The sequence below is a fragment of the Macaca mulatta genome, chromosome 2 (assembly GCF_049350105.2).
Source record: "Macaca mulatta isolate MMU2019108-1 chromosome 2, T2T-MMU8v2.0, whole genome shotgun sequence".
NCBI lineage: Eukaryota > Metazoa > Chordata > Mammalia > Primates > Cercopithecidae > Macaca > Macaca mulatta.
This window is the reverse complement of record NC_133407.1, coordinates 106702072-106723541: the sequence shown is the minus strand read 5'-3', so window position 1 is coordinate 106723541 and position 21470 is coordinate 106702072. Positions and strand designations below refer to the sequence as shown.

Sequence of the window (21470 nt, the reverse complement as noted above, 5' to 3'; positions counted from 1 at the left end):
GTTCTTTAGTGGTAATTACTGAGATTTTAGTGCACCCATCACCTGAGCACTGTGCACTGTACCCAGTGTGTGGTCTTTTATCCCTCACTCCCCTCCCATCCTTTCTCCTGTGTCCCCAAAGTCCACTGTATCATTCTTATACCTTTGCCTCCTCATAGTTTAACTCCCACTTATGAGTGAGGACATGAGATGTTTGGTTTTCCATTCCTGAGTTACCTCAGCTGATGTCTCCAGTGGTCTCCAGTTCCATCCAGGTTGCTGCAGGTGCCATTATTTCATTTCTTTTTGTGGCTGAGTAGTATTCCATGATATATACACCACATTTTCTTTATCCACTCGTTGGTTGATGGGCATTTGGGCTGGTCCATATTTATGCAGTTGCAAATTGTGCTGCTATAAACATGCATGTACAAGTATCTTTTTCATATAATAATTTATTTTCCTCTGGGGAGATACCTAGTATTGGGATTGCTGGATCAGGGTACGTCTATTTTTAGTTATTTAAGGAATCTCCACACTCTTTTCTATAATGGTTGTACTAGTTTACATTCCCACCAACAGTGTAAAAGTGTTACCTTTTCACTGTATCCATGCCAACATTTATTACTTTTTATTTTTTGATTATGGCCATTCTTATAGGAGGTATTGCATTGTGGTTTTGATTTGCATTTCCCTGATCATTAGTGATGCTGAGCATTTTTTCATATGCTTGTTGTCCATTTGTATATCTTATTTTGAGAATTGTCTATTCATGTCCTTAGCCTACTTTTTGATGGGATTTTTTTTTCTTGCTGATTTGAGTTCTTTGTAGATTCTGCATATTAGTCCTTTGTTGGTTGTATATATAGATTGTGAAGATTTTCTCCCACTCAGTGGGTTGTCTGTTAACTCTGCTGATTATTTCTTTTGCTGTGCAGAAGCTTTTTAATTTAATTAAGTCCCATCTATTTGTCTTTATTTTTGTTGCATTTGCGTTTGGGTTCTTGGTCATGAAGTCTTTGCCTAAGCCAGTGTCTAGAAGGGTTTTTCTGATGTTATCTTCTAGAATCTTTATGGTTTCAGGTCTTAGATTTAAGTATTTGATTAATCTTGAGTTGATTTTTGTATAAAGTGAGAGATGAGGATCCAGTCTCATTCTTCTACATGTGGCTAGCCAATTATCCCACCACCATTTGTTGAATAAGGTGTCCTTTCCCGTTTTATGTTTTTGTTTGCTTTGTCGAAAATCAGTTCACTGTAAGTATTTGGCTTTATTTCTGGGTTCCCTATTCTATTTGATTGGTCTATATGCTTTTTTTAATGCCAGTACCATGCTGTTTTGGTGACTGTGGCCTTATCATATAGTTTGCAGTCGGGTAATGTATGCCTCAAGATTTGTTCTTTTTGCTTAGTCTTGCTTTGGCTATGCAGGCTCTTTTTTGGTTCCATATGAATTTTAGGATTTTTTTTTTTTTTTTTTGTAGTTCTGTAAAGAATGATGGTAGTATTTGATGGGAACTGCACTGAATTTGTAGATTGCTTTTGGTGGTATGGTCATTTTCACAATATTGATTCTACCCATACATGAACACAGGATGTGTTTCCATTTGTTTGTGTCATCTGTGATTTATTTCAGCAGTGTTTTGTAGTTTTCCTTGTAGAGGTCTTTCACCTCCTTGGTTAGGTATATTCCTAAATATTATACTTTTTTTTTTTTGAAGCTATTTTAAAAGCTTTTCTTTATTTGGTTCTCAGCTTGGTCGCTGTTGGTATATAGCAGGGCTACTGATTTGTGTACATTAATTTTGTATCTGGAAACTTTTCTGAATTCATGTACCAGTTCTAGGAACTTTTTGGATGAGTCTTTAGGGTTTTTTAGGTATATGATCATGTCATCAGCAAACAGCAGCAGTTTGATTTCCTGTTTACCGATTTGGATGCCCTTTGTTTCTTTCTCTTGTCTGATTGCTTTGGCTAGGACTTCCAGTACTATGTTGAATAGAAATAGTGAAAGTGGGCCTCCTTGTCTTGTTCCAGGGGGAATGCCTTCAGCTTTTTTCCCTGTTCAGTAAAATGTTGACTGTGGTTTGTCATGGATGGCTTTTATTACCTTAGGGTATGTCCCTTCTATGCTGATTTTGCTGAGGGTTTTAATCATAAAGCGATGCTGGATTTTGTCAAATGCTTCTTCTGCATCTATTGAGATGATCATTTGATTTTTGTTTTTAATTCTGTTTATGTGGTGTATCACATTTATTGACTTGCGGATGTTAAATCATCCCTGCATCCCAGGTATGAAACCAGGGATTTTTGTTTTTTATTTGATTTATGTGATATATCACATTTATTGACTTGCAGATGTTAAACCATCCCTGCATCCCTGGTATGGAACCCACTTGATCATGGTGGATTATCTTTTTTTTTTTTTGGGCAGGGGGATGGAGTCTCGCTCTGTAGCCCAGGCTTGAGTGCAGTGGTGCGATCTCGGCTCACTGCAAGCTCTGCCTCCCATGTTCACGCCATTCTCCTGTCTCAGCCTCCCAAGTAGCTGGGACTACAGGTGCCCACCACCACGCCCAGCTAATTTTTTTGTATTTTTAGTAGAGACAGGGTTTCACTGTGTTACCCAGGATAGTCTTGATCTTCTGACCTCGTGATCCACCCGCCTCGGCCTCTCAAAGTGCTGGGATTACAGGCATGAGCCACTGCGCCCAGCCATGGATTATCTTTTTGATATGCTGTTGTATTCTGTTAGCTACTATTTTGTTGACAATTTTTGCATCTGTGCTCAAGGATATTGGTCTGTAGTTTTCTTTTTTTATGTCCTTTCCTGGTTTTGGTATTAGGGTGATACTGGCTTCATAGAATGATTTAGGGAGGATTCCCTCCTTCTCTCTCTTTTGGAATAATGTCAATAGGATTGTTACCAATTCTTTGAATGTCTGATAGAATTCAGCTGTGAATCCATCTGGTCCTGGATTATTTTTTTGTTGGTAACTTTTTAATTACCATTTCAATCTCACTGCTTCTTATTGATCTGTTCAGAGTTTCTATTTCTCCCTCGTTTAAACTAGGAGGGTTGTATATTTCCAGGAATTTATCTGTCTCCTCTAGGTTTCCTAGTTTATGCACATAAAGGTGTTCATAGTAGCCTGAATGATCTTTTGTATTTCTGTGGTATCGTTTGTAATATCTCCCGTTTCATTTCTAATTAAGCTTATTTGGATCTTCTCTTTTCTTAATCTCACTATTAGTCTATCTTTTCAAAGAACCAGCTTTTTGTTTCATTTATCTCTTGTATTTTTATTTGTTTGTTTGTTTCATTTAGTTCTGCTCTGATCTTGGTTATTTCGTTTCTTCTGTTGGGTTTTGGTTTGGTTTATTCTTGTTTGTGTAGCTTCTTGAGATGTGACCTTAGATTGTCTTTTTGTGCTCCTTCAGACTTTTTGACATAGGCATTTTGTGCTGTGAACTTTCTTCTTAGCACCACCTTTGCTGTATCTGCACTGCCTTTGCTGTATCCCAGAGGTTTTGATAGGTGGCGTCACTATTATTCAGTTCAAAGAATTGTTTAATTTCCATCTTGATTTCATTGTTAACCCAATGATCATTCAGGAGCAGGCTATTTAATTTCCATGTATTTGCATGGTTTCAAGGGTTTCTTTTGGAGTTGATTTCCAGTTTTATTCCACTGTGGTCTGAGATAGTACTTGCCATAATTTCAATTTTCTTAAATTTGTTGAGACTTGTTCTGTGGCCCATTGTATGGTCTATCTTGGAGAATGTTCCATGTACTCATGAGTAGAATGTATATTCTGCGGTTGTTGAGTAGAAAGTTCCATAAATATCCGTTAAGTCTATTTGTTCTAGGGTATAGTTTAAGTCCATTGTTTCTTTGTTGACTTCCTGTCTTAATGACCTGTCTAGTGCTGTCAGTGGAGTACTGAAGTCCGCCACTATTACTTTGTTGCTGTCTATTTCATTTCTTAGGTCTAGGAGTAATTGTTTTATGAATTTGGGAGATCTAGTGTCAGGTACATATATATTTAAGATTGTGATATTTTCTGGTTGGACTGTTTCTTTTATCATTATATCATGTCCCTGTTTGTTCTTTTTAACTGCTGTTGTTTTAAAGTTTGTTTTGTCTGATATAAGACTAGCTACTCCTGCTTGCTTTCGGTGTCTATTTTCATTGAATATCTTTGTCCACCCCTTTACCTTAAGTTTATGTGAGTCCTTTGAGTCCTTATTTGTCAGGTGAGTCTCCTGAAGGCAGCAGATACTTGGTTGGTGAATTCTTATCCCTTTTGCCATTCTGTATCTTTTAAGTGAAATATTTAGCCATTTACATTCAACATTAGTGACATGGGTTGACTGTGTCCTGGCCCAGATCTCATCTTGAATTGTAGTTTCCATAATCCCCATGTGTCATGGGAGGGCCCAGTGGGAGCTGTTTTTATCATGGGGGCAGTTACCCTCATGCTGTTGTTCTTATGGTGGCAGGTGAGTTCTCATGAGATCTGATGGTTTTATAAGGGGCTTGTTCCCCTTTGCTTGGCACTTCTCTCTCCTGCCACCATGTGAAGAAGGACGTGTTTGCTTCCCCTTCCCCCATGATTGTATGTTTCCTAAGGCCTCCCCAGCCATGGAGAAATGTGAGTTAATTAAACTTCTTTCCTTTGTAAATTATCCAGTCTTGGGCACTTCTTCAGAGCAGCGTGAGAACGGATTAATGCAGTTAGTATTGAGATGTGAGGTACTCTTCTATTCATCTTGCTATTTGTTGCCTGAATGCCTTGTTTTTTTCATTGTGGTGGTGTTTTTTAGGTCCTGTGAGATTTATACTTTAAGGAGGTTCTATTTTGGTGTATTTTGAGGATTTGTTTCAAGATTTAGAGCTCCTTTTAGCAGTTTTTGTAGTGTTGGCTTGGTAGTGGCGAATTCTCTCAGCTTTTGTTTATCTGAAAAAGACTATCTTTCCTTCATTTATGAAGCTTAGTTTCGGTAGAAACGAAATTCTTGGCTAATTGTTTTGTTTAAGGAGGCTAAAGATAGGACCCCAATCCCTTCTAGCTTGTAGAATTTCTGATGAGAAATCTGCTGTTAATCTGATAGGTTCCTTTATAGGTTACCTGATGCATTTGCCTCACAGCTCTTAAGATTCTTTCCTTCATCTTGACCTTACCTAACCTGATGACTACGTCCCTAAGTGATAATCTTATTGTGATGTATTTCCCAGGTGTTCTTTGAGGTTCTTGTATTTGGATGTTAGATTTCTATCAATTTTGGAGAAGTTTTCCTCAATTATTTCCTCAAATATATTTTCCAAACTTTTAGATTTCTCTTCTCCCTTGAGAACACCAATTATTCTTAGGTTTGGTCGTTTAACATAATCCCAGACTTCTTGGAGGCTTTGTTATTTATTTATTTATTTTTATTCTTTTTCTTTGTCCTTGTCAGATGGGGTTAATTTGAAAGCCTTGTCTTTGAGCTCTGAAATTCTTTCTTCTGTTGGTTCATTTCTGTTGCTGAGACTTCTAGTGCATTTTGCAATTCTCTAAGTGCGTCCTTAATTTCCAGAAGTTGTGATGGTTTTTTATTTATGCTATCTATTTCACTGGAGATTTTTCCATTCATATCCTGCATCATTTTTTTTTAAATGTCTTTAAGTTGGACTTCATCTTTCTCTGGTGCCTTCTTGATTGGCTTAATAGTCAACCTTCTGAATTCTTTTTCTAGCAGTTCAGAGATTTGATCTTGGTTTGGATCCATTGCTGGTGAGCTAGTGTGATCTTTTAGGGGTGTTAAACAACCTTGCCTCTGCTGTATTACACAGGTCATCAGGAAAGTTGGGGAAAGCCAGCAGCCACAGGCCTTACCCAGCTCCCATGCAGCCCACAGTCCAAAAGGCCAGTCTCCCTCCCACCATGCCCCCACAACAGTGCTGAGTTTATTTCCGGGGCTGAGAACTTTCCCCAGGCTACATGCCTCCCAGCCGAGAAAGCAAGCCGACTTAGTTCCTGGCTGTCCCACAGAGCCTGCGGCGGCAGTCCACCTCCTTCAAAGGGTCTGTGGATTCGTTTGGCTTTCCTGGTATGTTCCTACAGTAGTTCTTGGGGCAAAAGTTCATGATGTGGGTCTCCACGCGCTGCTCTGTTTGCCCAAGTGGAAGCTGCAGGTTAGTCCTTCCTTCTATTCGCCATTTTCAAGTTCAGGGCTCACTCCTCACTGCTTCTAAGTTCTCCAATTGCAAAGGCACATTCAATATTTTTAATAAAAAAAGGCATATGCTTTAAATATTATCCAGTTTATTATTAACTGTACCCCATTAAAATGTGTAACCTGGAGGAAAAAGAATGGAAAGACAGTCCCTTGGTGGTTCATGCTGTGTGTGCCCCGGATGTGTTTTGATGGCCTTTTGTCACCAACTGGGACAGCATTGTGTCACTTGAGTTCTAGATTTGCGAAAATATTGACTGGCTGCCGTGTGTGCTCAAGATCCTGTAGCATAGCAGTGAGGAGTGTTCAGTGACATTTTCATCAACCTGTATTTAGTGATCAGTATTGGTTACAGGGACTGCCACTCAGGAAGGGCTATAGGTAATGGAAAATTAAAGTGAAATGAAATGTGTTGGGGAGAAGCAGTAATTAATCCTGCTTGCTGAGGTTTATAGGTGGGAATGAGTAAAAATTAACTTTTCTGAGGGAAAATGATGTCAAGTGAACAAAGCTAGAATCCCTGCCTAACACTTACTGTGTTGTTCCTACACAAAAATCAAGCATAGTCAAGTCAACCATCCATGGCTCTAGCTTCACCCAGGTTCTATAGAAGGGGTGCCTAGTGCCTGCAATTCTGACGACTCACAGCCATCAGCACCCAGGGGTAGCCCTTCTCAACTGACCAGCAACAGGGCCCTGCTCTTGGGGGAAGGGCACATGGTAATCTTTTGTGCAGTGAGGGGATATAGAATTTAAAAAATCATAATGTTGTAATTATCAATTTTGTTTTATTCATAGTAGTAATATTGAAATTTTAAATGACATTATAGAGGATATAGATATTTGCATTTATCAAAGGGCTATACAGTGTTCAGATGTGGGGAAAACTGCCCTGGGAAAGATTATAAAGCTGATGGGAAACATTTATACTTTCTCTGTGGCCTGCAGTTGTGGCTGCATTTCATAAGGATCTGTTTTCACCTTGGTGATGGACTTGGTGTTTCTGAAGAATGGAACCAATCCCCTCTGCCACCACCAGGGGTCCTTTGATGCCTGGGTGCCTCCTTTACCTTCCCAGGTGTGCAGAAAGTGGGTGCAGAGCTTCTCTGGGCAGAGAAGGAGCTCACCCTTTGGCAGCTGCTCCTACTCATCCCACTTTCACTTTCCTTGTGGCCACTGGCAGTGTTTTCTTAGATTAAAGTTGTTCTCCCTTTATAGTTAACAGTAACATTTACTAAGTTGTGTTGAAACTGATGTGGGCAGTGGACTGTCTCCTACATTTCATTTAGTGGGCTCTTACCTCATCCTTTAACTTTCTAAACTGAGTTTCTTTCTCATGCCACAGTGAAATTGTGTCCCCTCATACTCCATGAGTCGGGACTCCAGTGGGAGGCTGGACACTGGATTACCTCTGACCACCAAGGCATCTTAGATGGCCACCGCCACCACTATGCCACCCAGCTCAGGGTCCTTTTAGAGACTCTTTGATTTTGAGAGTGCTTATTTCTATTCTTTGGGCTTTTAAACTTCTGTGTCATGCCTTGATCTAACCAAACTGTCAAGGTTTCAGTTCCTGGATCTGTAAATGTCACCTAGCCATGGCTTTCACTGAAGGAACCTGCGGAGGGTTTCTTTGGAGCAGCCACTTGTGCTTGGTGTCCGCTGGCCTGGCCACGCCTCCTCTCCCGACCTGAACCTGAGCCCTGGCTCTCTAGCTATCAACATGGAGCCTGCAGATCAAAGATGGGGGCTGGCTAGATGGTCATCTTGGCCTTGGATGGTCACAAACCTCTCTGGGTCTCATCTCTCAAGGGCCCCAGGTGACCTGTGTGGCAACATAGGGGACTCTCTGGCTTGTGAAAGAGCAATGCTGCCGCCCTCCTTGGCTCCAAGGCTTCCAGACAGGAAAGTAGTTATTCCTGAAGGACTTGGCACCCTTCCTCCCAGGCAAGGAGGAGGGAGCACCTTCCTGAAAAAGTGATGCTGTGGGCCTTGTGCGGGGGCTCACACCTGTAATCCCAGTGCTTTGGGAGGCCAAGGCAGACAGATCACTTGAACCAGGAGTTTAAGACAAGCCTGGGCAACATGGTGAAAACCCATCTCTACAAAATATACAAAAAATGAGCTGGGTGTGGTGGCACACTCCAGCCTCCCAGCTACTCAGGAGGCTGAGGTGGGAAGATCACCTGAGTCTGGGAGGTCCAGGCTGCAGTGAACTGTGATTGTGCCACCGCACTCCACTCCAGCCTGGGTGACAGAGTGAAACCCTGTCTCAAAAAAAAGTAATTTAAATATTGTTTTAAAAAAGAAGTGATGCTATGTAAGTCTTGTCCAGGAAATGTCTCCTCCAGACCAGATGCTCTTGGTTATCTAGATGACCTGAACAATTGGGACAATGTCCTAGTAACATCACTGAATGTGTCAGTGTCATGGGGCCGAGGATAATACGCAAGAAGATTGTAGATCTCGCTGGCTTCTGAAACAGCTCACCGCCGTCTTACAGCAGAACCTGGGTGGAAGATCTCCTCTTTGCATTTCTGTTTGCAAAATAACATCACAGCTGTAGATCTAGTTACAGTGAAACTAGAAAGAAGCCATGCCAAAGTTATTTTAAAAAGAAACTTCATTCTTTGCCCTATGATTTGGAGGCAAACTGGTTACATGTTATTTTTACATTACTATTTGAATACTAAAAAATATGAAAATTTCCCCCTTTCTCAGAATTGGTGTCACCTTCATTGTCTTTTTGGTCCTCCCATCTGGGAACATCACTCCCATGTCTTCCTCACTCTTTGTTGCCCTCTTACCTATGTTGCCATAATACACATAGTTAATGGTCATTCCAGAAGTAATTGTAGCTTTTGTAAATAATTATATTATTTCCTTAAGATTAGTCATAGGTTGCTTTTGATGTTAGGGACTTTGATTCTTTTTATTTACAATTATACCTCTACTTCACAAGTGTCAAAATACTGCCCCCCAGCCGGGCGCGGTGGCTCAAGCCTGTAATCCCAGCACTTTGGGAGGCCGAGACAGGCAGATCACGAGGTCAGGAGATCGAAACCATCCTGCTAACACAGTGAAACCCTGTCTCTACTAAAAAATACAAAAAAATTAGCCAGGTGAGGTGGCGGGTGCCTGTAGTCCCAGCTACTCGGGAGGCTGAGGCAGGAGAATGGCGTGAACCTGGGAGGCGGAGCTTGCAGGGAGGAGAGATCGAGCCACTGCACTCCAGCCTGGGTGACAGACCGAGACTCCATCTCAAAAAAAAAAAAAAAAAAAAAAAAATACTGCCCCCATCTCAGCCTCAGGCCACTTCTCTAGCACCCTTGGTCGATGTCCGCAGTACACCCCCAGCCCAGTGTTCTCCATGCTTATATCAGGATATTTCAAAAAACTGTCCATTCAATTCAGCCTTTTAAGCAACATCTGTTGCCAGCTTTTTCTCTTCATCCAGTGGAGGAGACATGGCTTATTTTAACCTTTCTCGTTCCTGAATAATTTATTAATGTTTCTGCTCCCTTTTATGTGTTTAGTAAACTGCAGTCCCTTGCAGATTGAGGTTTCTAGTTCTGCCATGCTCTTTGTTGGCGGTGCTCTTCAGCAGCTCTCTATCCCAGCCAGATGGTGACAAGAGGCCATCAGAACACATCTGGGGCACACACAGCACTGAACCACCAAGGGACTCCTTCCATTCTCTTTCCTCCAGGTCACACGTTTTAATGGGGTGCAGTTGGTAATAAGTTGGATAATATTTAAAGCACATGCCTGTTTTTTATTTATTAAAAATATTGAATGTGACAAAGTTGTAAAAACAAAAATAAACAAACAAAAAATATTATACGGCATTAAATCCATCCCTCAAGGAGCTTCTGTTCTAGGAAGACACCCTTCTCCCCCAGGCTCCTGTGGCTTGCCATGGGCAAGAGGGGAATAAACTGTCCTGTTGCTCTCTCTGGCTCTGGAGTCCAGGGAGTCCTGCCTGAAGATTCTGAGGAAGTTGTGATTTCAAGAATTCACCTGCCTCTTTTAACTAGGAGAGTAGGAGACCTGGTCTAAATCATTTTTGTTTAAAGGAAGTGCCTTTGCATCCGAGTTTCAGCTGCTTGAGCATTTGTGATTTTGCCAGCTGTCTCACTGTGGTTTCCACATTTTCATGTTCTTGTTCCCGTTGGAAGCCTTTCTTTAAAAAAAAATCATCAAGGACTTCTGGATATTTTTAAAAAATTGATTCTTTTTTTGTGAGATGGAGTTTCACTCTTGTCACCCAAGCTGGAAAGTAATGGTGCGTTCTTGGCTCACTGCCACCTCTACCTCTTGGGTTCAAGTGATTCTGCTGCACTAGCCTCCCGAGTAGCTGGGATTATGGGCACCCACCACCACACCCGGCGGTTTTTTGTTTTTGGTTTTTTTTGTGTGTGTATTTTTAGTAGAGACAGGGTTTCACCATGTTGGCCAGGCTGGTCTCAAACTCGTGACCTCAGGTAATCCACCTGCCTTGGCCTCCCAAAGTGCTGGGATCACCAGCATGAGCCACTGCACCCACCCAAAAAAATGATTCTTGAAGTTTTTTTTGTTTGTTTTTTGAGACAGAGTTTCACTGTGTCACCCAGGCTGGAGTGCAGTGGTGCAATCTCGGCTCACTGCAACCTCTGCCTCCCGGGTTCATGTGATTCTCCTGCCTCAGCCTCCCAAGTAGCTGGGATTACAGGTACCTTCCACCACGCCCGGCTAATTTTTGTATTTTTAGTAGAGACGGGGTTTCACTATGTTGGCTAGGCTGGTCTTGAACTCCTGACTTCAAGTCATCTGCCCACCTCGGCCTCCCAAAGTGCTAGGATTATAGGCATGAGCCACCATGCCCAGCTGATTCTTAAAGTTTTAAACACTCTTTAATATCTTGCTAAAATGTGTGCATATAGATCAAGATAAGGTTAACCTAGTGTATCTGGAGCCAGGCTGCCATGGTTTCAGAGATTTAGCAGAAGCAGGAAATCTGAGCCAGGTGTGACAAGACAAAATTGGATTCACACCAATAATTCAGAGATACTTGCAAGACCTCGTGGATTGGAAGTGTGATCCAGTTGAATCTGAATCTCAAAGCACAGGTGACTCCGGTGGACAGTTGGGTGATATTATTATAGTACAGAAATGAAACATCTAGATCCGACATCAGGGCAGGGGCAGGGCAGCCTGCAGGTTAGGAGCCAGCTCTGGAGCCAGACGGCCTGGGCTAAAACCTGCTGTATAACCTGGTGCAAGTTTCTCAACCTTTCTGTGCCTCTGTTTTTTCTTTAAAATGATAATGGTATGTCTCTCATAGGGTGGTTATGAGGAGTAAATCAAATGTGCACAGTGTTTAGAACAGTGCCTGGCATGCAATGTGATGTAAGTGTTGGTCACTATAAATTTAAATTATACACAGGTAATATAGCAGACATTAAAAGTCATATCAACAAAGGAGGTAAAAAAGAGGTGTTGCTGTACAAGAGCGATTAGAAATGCAGGAAATGGGGAGAAAAGTAGCCAAGATTGGCATGAACCTGGCACAGGGAACCCTAGGAAGCATAGGACTGATACCCAGACCCACAGGCCTGAGCCCTACAGCCTGCAGGAACCATCTAGATGGGTGCGTCCACTCCGTGCTGCAGCCTGGGGTTTATGCAGAAGGGTCTGTTGGATTAGTTACTAGGTGATTTCATGTATATTTGGGGTATTCATAACTTGGAGAAAATACCAGTGCCCACTGATAGAACATGAAAGGACAGAGGGGATGAGCAGCCCTGGTGAGGGCTCGCTGCCCCTGACGACATTCCCTAGACCCAGGGAGGTTGGTCCGTTTTGCTTGGTCATTTTGTGATAGCATCCAGCTCTTTCTGGCCACCTGTGGAACCTCATGACCTGTAGCATTGGCAGGTGTGTGAGGAGTCCAACAGCCCAGATTTGGGAGGTGGCTGTAGTTAATCAGACATGACTAGCTCCCTGTTCCGGAAGCGTCAGAATAAGTGTGTGCCTGGGGATGGCTGGAAAGCCAACCTCTGGCTTCTGTGGGCTCCTCACTCTCCATGGGAAGTAATTTGCAGTCTCAAAATATCTCCTTTCAAAGTCCTTTAACTTCTGTTTTGGGAAATTTTGCTCTGAAACCCAGATGTGCAGAGAAAACAGGGCTCAAAAGATCATTTGAGAAACAGACATTACACCTTTGTTTCCCCTTTTTGAACTGACATCCACCCACCCCACGGTCAGCTCATGCAGTTAACGGACTGTGTCATAGACTCCCTCATACGTCTCCTGTTGCTTGAGCGAGAGCCTTTCTGGAGTGGGGATTTGATTTTCTTGGAGGAGTCTTTGTTTCTAGCTGGGACCAAGCTGATAATTTGGCACCGTCCTTCTCCCACACAGCTGTAACTGCAGACCATCTTCCCCTTCACCAGAGCCACATCTGAGCTTGCTAACCATGATTTCTGTCACACTTCCCCGCCACCCCACCCCTGACCCTCACCCAGCTTGAGCTTGCTAGCCATGATTTCTGCCACCCACCCCTCACCCAGCTTCTGAGACAAAACCTTAGGCTGGGACCCAAATCTGTACTGTTACCAGGGCAGGTAGCTGTTGGGAACCCTGAAACCCGGTGCTTCTGACATAAAGCCCATGCTACTGGTGTGTTTTCTGTGATCCCATATATGGGACTGGCCAATTCGTGGGCCATAGCGTGATGCTGACTTCAAGAACTTGAGTATGTGTTACGTGAGAAAAGAGGCTTTTCTCTTTCATAGACATGAAAAAAGAGGCTTTACAAGTTCATCGGAATTACACTGAGGTTACTGGCTAAATTGGAATTTCTCTGGCTGCTACTGCAGGCTGCAAGCTGGTCCCTCTTCCAGTTTTCATGGAGCATCAACTCAGTGCCAGGCACTGTCATAGGCCCTGAGGTCTAGTCATGGCCCTGCTCTCTGGATACCACATACCAGGAAGGATACAACATTTAAGACAGAAAAAAAATCTGCAAATAAACAATGAATAAACCAGATGGTAATGAGAGGAGTGCAGGAATGGAAATAGAGGGATGGGATGGTGACAGGGGAGGAGGAAATAGAGGGATGAGGAAGAGACAGGCTGAGGACTGAGTGGCAGAAAGGAGTTGCCAGCAAAGCTCAGGCAGGGCAGGCAAGCCTGGGTGGAGGGAGCTGGTGGCTGGAGCAGAACCAAGGCTGGAGTGCAGGGCAGCAGGGTATGAGGATGAGAGACAAGAAGGGATGAACTGCAGTCCCCAGCGTGGTGGGGACCTTGGAGTGGCATATACAGCCCTCCATTTAAAACCCTGCTTGGGCTGCCTTGGGACAAGAATGGGACGGTCTGGGGTGCAGTCTCAGTGCAGGCAGGGGCACAGCCTTGAGGAGGGAGGCAGGAGCAGTGGGTGTGTGACAGGTAGAGGGGCTGGACCGGGGGAGCAGGCATCCGCAGAGATGGCCAAAGTTCCACGGTCTGAGATGCTGGCTGGTGGTGGCACTGCTTCCTGATATGGGGACAACTGGGAGAAAGACTGCCTGGGGTGGGAGGTGGGAGCTGGAGCACTGGCACTTGTGGTTGCCCGCAAGTCTTACATTTTTACATTTTGTCAAGTATTAAAACGAAGCAACAGTCAGAGGGAGAGGTGGGCGTAACTCCCTCCAGGACTGCCTGGTGGGCTGCTGCGGGCACCTTCTTGCCCCTCTACTCACTGCTGTCGTGGCTGGTTAGAGCCTTATGGCATCACCAAGCCCAGACAGCCTTGGACTTTTTAATCATTGTATGATGATATTTTCAGAACACTGTTTGAAGTAAACTTTCCAATAGAGATAACGATAAAGTCTTTGTGAAAATAGGTGCTTCAGAAGCCCCACTCTCCTTTTTTGTCTGAATTGTCAGGCTTGATTTTTGCCCTGACTCTAGTTGTATGTCCTCAATAAGCTGTGTAGCCTTTTGAGTCCCCAGGGCCATGTCAGTGACACCTGTAGAGAAGCCCGTGCTTGTGGTTGCAAGGCGTGAATAAGGGGTGTGTGCACAGCCTGAGTGCAGGAGGCTCGAAGTTGATCCTCCCTTCTTCCCTGCCATTCCCTTCTCAGGGAGACTTGGAGGGTGGCTTCATTTCAGGCAGTGGCTCTCCGCCTCACCTGCATGTTAGAATCACTTGGGAAGCTTTGAAAAGTCCCTGTGCCCAGGCCACACTTAGGTGCATTAAATCAGATTCTGGGTGGGGGAGTAGGAATGAGTAATCATGATGCTCTGTTCTCAGGCCTGCACACCTAAGGCTAAGGTGGCTCAGGGGAGCCAGGTGCTGCTGCTGGGCTGAACTGGCCTGAGAACTCCATTCCCAGACACCCTATGTGGCCACCAGCCTGGCTCCATCCCAGCCACTGCACCCTGCACTCAGAGGACATGAACGGTGAGGCCACTGGTGAACAGTAACTGGTGACACATGGGATTTTCTATCCTTCAGTCAAGGGCTCCCCAGACAGATTCCTTCTGTAGGTCGTGGTTTGGGAGGGGGACAGGGGTGAGAAGGGGTAATGGAGTAGTTGCTAGTAGATTTCAAATTGAGCAGGAGATGTAATCAAATGGTAGTGATTCCCTGAATGCTATGAATAGAAGGATCCTAAAGTTTATTGTGGGCTCAGCCAGAGGGAGTCTCTGCTACAAGGCTGGGAGGGAGAAGGGGTCATTTCAGGTTCATGGTGTCCACCGTAGTTATCACGAGTCTATGGAGTCCACCGTGGCCATTCCAGGTCTGTGGGAGGCGTTGCAGTTCTCAGAAAGTTTTCTGTACTTCTCCAAAGAGAAAAGGGGATCCAGTCACACAGTCTTCCTCAGGTCAAGCTGTGCATTTGGCCAACACACTTAATGATTGGGTTCCTATTATAATCATTAGTAATCATGATGCAAAAAACTACTGCTTTTTAAAGAATAATTTGGAGCATGGGTGTTTTAATGAGTCACAAGTTAGGGGAAAATTCCATTCTCTCTCCATTTTGATACTTTTTTGGAGAAGTTGTCAGCTCTATTATCTTGCTTATATTTTTATGAAGGTTTTAATTTAAGGATCCCCAAAGAAGCCAGGTTTTTTTTAAGGGGATAATGTTGCTCACTCCCACCCCACCCACCCTCCAGCCAGGTTTGTTAAGGAGAAGAAGCCAAAGAGCTGAGCTGCCAGAGGCAGCCTGGTGCCTAGGCACTGTCCCAGCCCACTCAGCCAGCGCCTGCAGTATGGCCTGGGAGAAACCTGTTTCACCTCTTGTGGCCCAAGCTTGCTTATTTGTGAAAGGTGACCGACAACAAATCAGAGATTTGCAAGCCTGGGATAGCCAGTGGAAAAACTCAAGGGCTCGTTAAAAATTCGAGTCTGGGGCCCACTGTAGGGCCTGCATTTAACCAGGTCTCAGGATTCTTAAGTGGCCATGAGACTGACTGTTCTTCAAGTTTCCTTCCTAATCATAAATGTTGTGACCCTGACGTCGCTTCTGCCAGTGCTCCCACTTCCCCATCGGGGAGGGTGTGGGAAGTGCTCTTGGACCAGGACTGTGATTAGGGCTCAGCCTCCTTTTCACCAGGAGGGCAGGTTTGCATCACAGTCACTACAGGGAAGACAAATGAGATATTCTTGTTGTAAGTCGCATGAGCCCATACTGAGGGTTACAGACTCAGGAGTGGTAGATAGCAATTAGTTTACCTAAGAGAAGCTATCTTGGGGCCAGTCAGCCAGTAATGAGTATCTGTGGCTCTGACTCCATTTGCAGCCAAGGGAGGTAGAGGCCTGCCCCATTTACACAGAAAAGGTGTGGGTGTCAGCCACTGACTTCATGACAACTTAACTTGTCTCAGCAAAGCAGGCTGTTGCAGCTCATTTCCTCCAAATCACTTGGGTTTTTCTTTGGACTTTAGCTGCAGGTTTTAATTTCTGGTTCTGCCATTGGCTTAGGGTCTCCCAGCTGGAGATTGTGGGCACGGGCAACCCAGGGAGTTGAGTTGAGCCCCCCTCCATACCATGGCCGTGGGAGGGACAGTGCCCTTGGAAGGAAATCACCTGGTCTGCCACTGCCCTGTAGAGGCCCTGAGAGCACAGCCTTCCTGTCCCCTCCTGCTCTCCTGGCTGCCAAGTTCGCCTTGAGTCATCCCATGGCCATGGCCCAACTTGGGGATCACAGAACTCCAGTGAGACTTGATCATTCATGGCTTTAAAAGAAGCCTTGCTCCAGGGCAGGTGAAGGAAAGAGCAGAATTCTGCAAATGGCTCCTGCCTGGCCTGAGGCAAGGGAGGACTGGAGGGTCCCTGGCCATTCTTTCTACCTTTGCCACCAGCAGTGCAGTTCAGCGCAGATGACCTTGTGACCTCGCGGACATCCTCAGGCTCTTAGGTGCTGCCCTGAGCAAGGCAGGCACTGCAGGTGGGAGTAGCCCAGTCGAGTGAGTTCTGAGTTCTTTCCCCGAACTTGGGTGAAGCCCCCAACCCTGGGCCTGAGAGAAGGGGCTGTGGCCCTGAAGAAGCCCCTCATGGGCACATCAGTTATAAGGACAAGTGGGGGGCACCCCAGAAGCAGCCCCAGGAAGTGAGACAAAAGTCACATTGGGTTTGGTCATTCGGAGGAGAAGGCCCATCCACCCTGGCTGCTGTGGAGCAGGGCCCCTCCCAGAGAGCTGCTGGACGCTTCTGTGCCTGACCTCACGGGGCTTCCAGCCACAGCTGCCTTGAAAGGAGCCTCAAATGCTCCCATTTTTATTTTCTTCCCCATGTGGAATGCCAGGGAAATGTGGCTGCAAGGTTCTGTGACAAGCTGGGGAATGTTCTGTCTTCATTACTGTTTTAGTTTAGTTAAATTTCCTGGGCACAGTGGCTCATGCCTGTCGTCCCAGCTACTTGGGAAACTGAGGCAGGAGGATCCCTTGAGCCCAGGAGTTCGAGGCTGCAGTGTGATCACACCTCTGCACTCCAGCCTGGGCAATAGAGTGAGACCCTCTTAAAAAAAAAAAAAAGACATTTTAAAAGTCGTATAAGTATTAAATGATAACAGCTAGAAGAGTCTGCAGTGAACCTGGGCTGAAATATTATAGTTTTTATTTATGGTGATATTTTATATCTGGAGTTAACAGCATGGGCTTGTGGGAAGACCTGAAATGTTAGTCATGGAAGAGGTAGCAGATGCAAAAAACTCTGGGGAGACTTTTACAGTGCCTGGCAGTTCAGCCTCTCTAGGTTTGTGAACTATTAATCAAACCATCTCTATCCCCCTGGCAGGATGAAGGTTATAGAAATCTTACAGTGGTGGGTCATTTGGACAGGGCATGTCCCTGGGCCCGTGTTAACTCCTGTGTCTGCCCCCTACTCCAGGCCTGCTGAAATGCTGTGGCCCCTGCAGAAAGAACCCTGTCACCCCCACTGCTGATAACCTGGTCACCTTGACTCTCCGTAGCCCCCTTTCTTATCAAAAGTCATCTCCTAAGCCCTGCTTCGACATGGATGAGAAAGGGCCAGCCAGTCCCCTCCCCAAGCCAAATGCAGAGGGCTCAGCTTCCAGGAGCCATCACTGAGCTGCCCCATGGGAGACAGGCCAGGCTCAGAAAACAGGAGAATGGTCAGGAGTTGAGAGCGCCTTCCTGAGGCGCTGCAGAGCTAAAGGATCCTTAGAAGGGTAAGTTAAAGCAGCAGACAAGGGATTTCGATAGACAGCCTATGAAAGCGGCTTCTCCCACTGAAAGCCACAGGGAGCACGGTATTGCTTCCAGCCCTGTGTGGCCCTCGGGGCTCTCAAGATGAGTAGCCAGGTACTGGGGGCACCAGCCGCGTTTGCACTCAAGAGTTTTGTTTTTCCATAAGTGAATCACTGTTATTGAAAATCTGTTTGAAGCCAACTTCCACAGTATTATAGTTATTCATTTATTCAACAAATAGGGCAGAACTGCAGTGGTGATTTCTAGCCACAAAACTGAAGTGTCTGGGAACTTCAGGGCTGGGGTAGGGGAAGGTAGGAGCAGCAGAACTGCCCCTCACACCGCTGCCTGGCTTGTGGGCACAGGCACTCCCTTCTGACACCTCCCTGGAAGTCTCCTATCCTGCCCTCCAGGAGGGCGTCTCTATCTCGATGTCACCCTCACGGAGACTTAATGGGTTGTTCCCAGTGAGGATGGGGGCAGAGGGGTCAGGGTAAGTCCTGTGGCTGTACTAGGGACAAAAGGCTGGTGAGAAACATCTGATGATTTGGGGCATCTGTTCTGTGCCAGGAACTTCGTGGACAACAATACTTGCAGCCACCCTGCAAAATATGCATTCTTGCACTCACTGCAGATTTGGAAACTCCGGCTCAGCGAGGTCAAACTGCCAGGGTCGCTCAGTGCCCAGGGGCAAAGCAAGCACTTGGTCCCAAGCCTATGCCCCATCCTCTCTCAGGCCCTGTCCACCTATTCCTCTCATCCTGGCCATCCAGGGAGGAGACGCCAGCTGCTTCTCATTTCAGTGTCCTTAAAATCCCTGCTGGTCTGGGCTCACACAGTGCGACATTGCATTTCCACCACACCAACCGTCTGCCATCTCCTCAGAGTCAGACCCAGGGACTTGCTGGAAGCTGCAGGCAGCATCAGAGTCACCACTTCCCTGGGGTCAAAGGCGCTGGCCAGGCTTCCATAGAGAGCAGAGACCTCTGCCACTACTTAGGTGCCACTCCTTAGGCTTCTATGGCTCACCTGGTGTCCTATTTTCTCTTAACAGCAAATGAAGCTCGTGACCGAGAACCTGAAAGAGGAACCAAAGGAAAGCGGGAAGGAGAAGGCAACCTGAGAGCCCGGTGTGCCCAGCTGCCCTGTTGGCAGAGGCCTGTGTGCGACACCCACCACGGTGGTGGGGGATGGGTACTCGGGGCAGCATCGTGGCTCCTGAACCCAGACCCAATGCTTAGCCAAATGAAGTAGCTCCCATGTGACAAGCACCCGTCTCAGTTTCGCAGTGGCCCAGCTCAGGATCCTTGGCAGTTCCTGGCAGTTCCCCCAGCCCCACCCTGTCTGTTCCTTCCCAGGTCCCACACACTGCTCCAGCTGCCAACTTTGCTGCAAAGCCACTGCCACCCTTGAGCCTCTCACCATGAGTGAGCCACCAGCTCTCCATGTTCCCCTCACAGCAGTGTCACTCCCGGCCCCACCATGGCCCAGGGATCTGTGGACAGGTTGGGGATGGGGTGTGTACCCACTGTGCTCATCACAGGAGCCTCAGTTGAGAGCGGGGTACAGTAAGGCAGTGCTTCCCACGCTGGACCTCTTTCCTGGTTCTCTTTTGCAATATGTTAACAGACCCTTTATCAACATAAACAATAGTAACTGAGCTGTTAAAGGCAACCTCTCTGACTCCTGTTGCCCACATGGGGACTGCAGTGGGCTTCCCTGTTCTGAAACAAGCATGGGTGAGGTCACTGAAGGTGGAGCGGTGAGATCAGGAGCCCAGGGTGAGGGGCTTGGCTGGAGGCCAGGCACCAAAGCTTGTAGCTGAAGACTGGGCCATTTTTGAGAACGGCTGCTGCTGGTGGTGCCTGCCTACAGGGACGCCAGGGCTTTCAAATGCAGGGTGTGCCCATGGTGCCAAGCCAAGGGCCAGCAGCCACTCCTGGTGCCCTTGCCTGTGCTTGGGCTTGCAGAGAAAAGGGCCCTCCTTGCCCAGTGGTGGTGCCCATCTCCCTAGCTGTGTCCATGGACTGCCCTGCATTCGCAGGCACAAGCATGCCATGTGCTGCCCACGTATACAGCCCTTCCCACCAGCACTGGCTATCCTGCTGTAGCCAAGATGCTGCAGACCCGTGGGCACCTCCACTCGGACAGCAGCAGATGCCCTGGCCCACCCGGAGAAGGTGAAGAGCCGGGAGGGCCGCCGTGCTTCCTGGTTGGCAGAGGCCTGTTTCCCTCAGCTCAGGAGTCAGGTACCTTGATCCCTCCCCCACCTCAGAGATGGGGCAGCCTCCTCAAGGCAGCTCAAGCACCACTTGTCTTTGGAGGTCCCGACTCTCCCTGTCAGCCCCTTCATGGGTGTTTGTGTTGGTCCTGCGAGCCCATCCTGTTTTCCAGAGTGGACACGCGTCAGTGAGTTTTGCCCCTGCCCTTACATGGGATGAGCCACTCCAGGGCCTGTTATTCAGTGGTTGTTCAGTGTTTGATGGACAGTTTCTAGAAGAGGCTCATGTTTTGAAATGTCAGTCAATGGCAGCCACCAATATAGGCCTGAGTCTTGAGACCCCAGGATCTTTACTCTGTTTCAGCCTGGGTGCCTGTGTTTGCTGGGAAAGGAGAAAGTTGAAATGGCGCCCTTGGCACCAGCTCTTGGTGTCCCCCCATCCCCCAGAGCCCGGCTTTGGGAGTCAGTCACATGAATGCAGTTGGTTGTGAACCAGTGGGTCCTGGATGCCCGGAACGTCAAGCCACCGAATCACTTGCCGCCTGCAGGGCCGCAGAGCCAGACAGCCTCTTCCCAGCACTGTGACTGTGCCCTTCCCAGAAGCCGCCCATCTGCCCTTCCTCAGCGTCTGATTGGGCACAACTACACCGCTGAGCTAAGCCTTAGCCAGTCACTGCACAGGGGAGAACGGGACCCTCCAATGGGGCCAGACCTCAGGCACAAGGCCACGGGGGGGTGGATGTGGAACCAATCGGGTTGTGTCAAGAGGGATATTGGCAGGAGCGGGAGGTTGTGGCGGTTTGCTAGGCTCTAGCTGGCTGGAGGTGTGGCAAGTTCCTCTCTCTATCCCCTGGGCTGTCATGGATGCCATCTAGCAGGCCGCAGGTGCCCAGGACTTAGTGGCATAGTTGGAAGTAGGGGTAGAGGAACAGCGTGTCTGCTGTTCCACATTCTGTAGCTCCCTCGTATCTAAGTTGGACTGAGGAAGACATCTAGGCCGATGCCGTCCCACCCACACCCTGGCCTCACACAGCCATTCCCTGCGGTCACGGTCTCCGCCTGGAACCCCGGCGGGCCCCCCTCCCTGCACCTCACTTCATCCCCCAGCCCTTCTGGCCACTGGCTCGCCCACTGTTCTCTTGTCGCTGGCCTCACCTCAGCCTCAGATCCAACCCCACCATGCCCCCGAGAGCCTCTTGAGGTCCCACTCTCCCCGGCAGTGCTGCCTTAGGGCTCCTAGTGACCCCGCCCAAGGGAACTTCCCCACTCTGACCACCCAGTTCCCCCGACACCCCTGAGGACTCCAGAGGGTGAAACCCCCTACCCCCACCCCCACCCGACGGTTGCAGCCCGCCTTCCTCCATGGCTT

General features: G+C 47.0%; 1 protein-coding gene across 5 annotated transcripts in view; it reads left to right on the top strand.

Moving 5' to 3' along the window:
- The window catches only part of ANO10 (anoctamin 10), a 238809-nt gene extending 219255 nt beyond the window's left edge, over nucleotides 1-19554 (top strand). For 3 of the 5 annotated variants that reach the window (XM_015131207.3, XM_015131208.3, XM_077994212.1), the window contains one exon: nucleotides 18935-19554. In XM_015131207.3, the coding sequence (XP_014986693.2) occupies nucleotides 18935-19003 (69 nt within the window). In that variant the 3' untranslated portion in view covers nucleotides 19004-19554. Of the gene's footprint in view, nucleotides 1-14473; nucleotides 14624-18934 lie in introns of all 5 variants that reach the window. The other 2 variants (XR_013414552.1, XR_013414551.1) reach the window with 1 other exon arrangement.
- Nucleotides 19555-21470: the final 1916 nt, after the last annotated feature.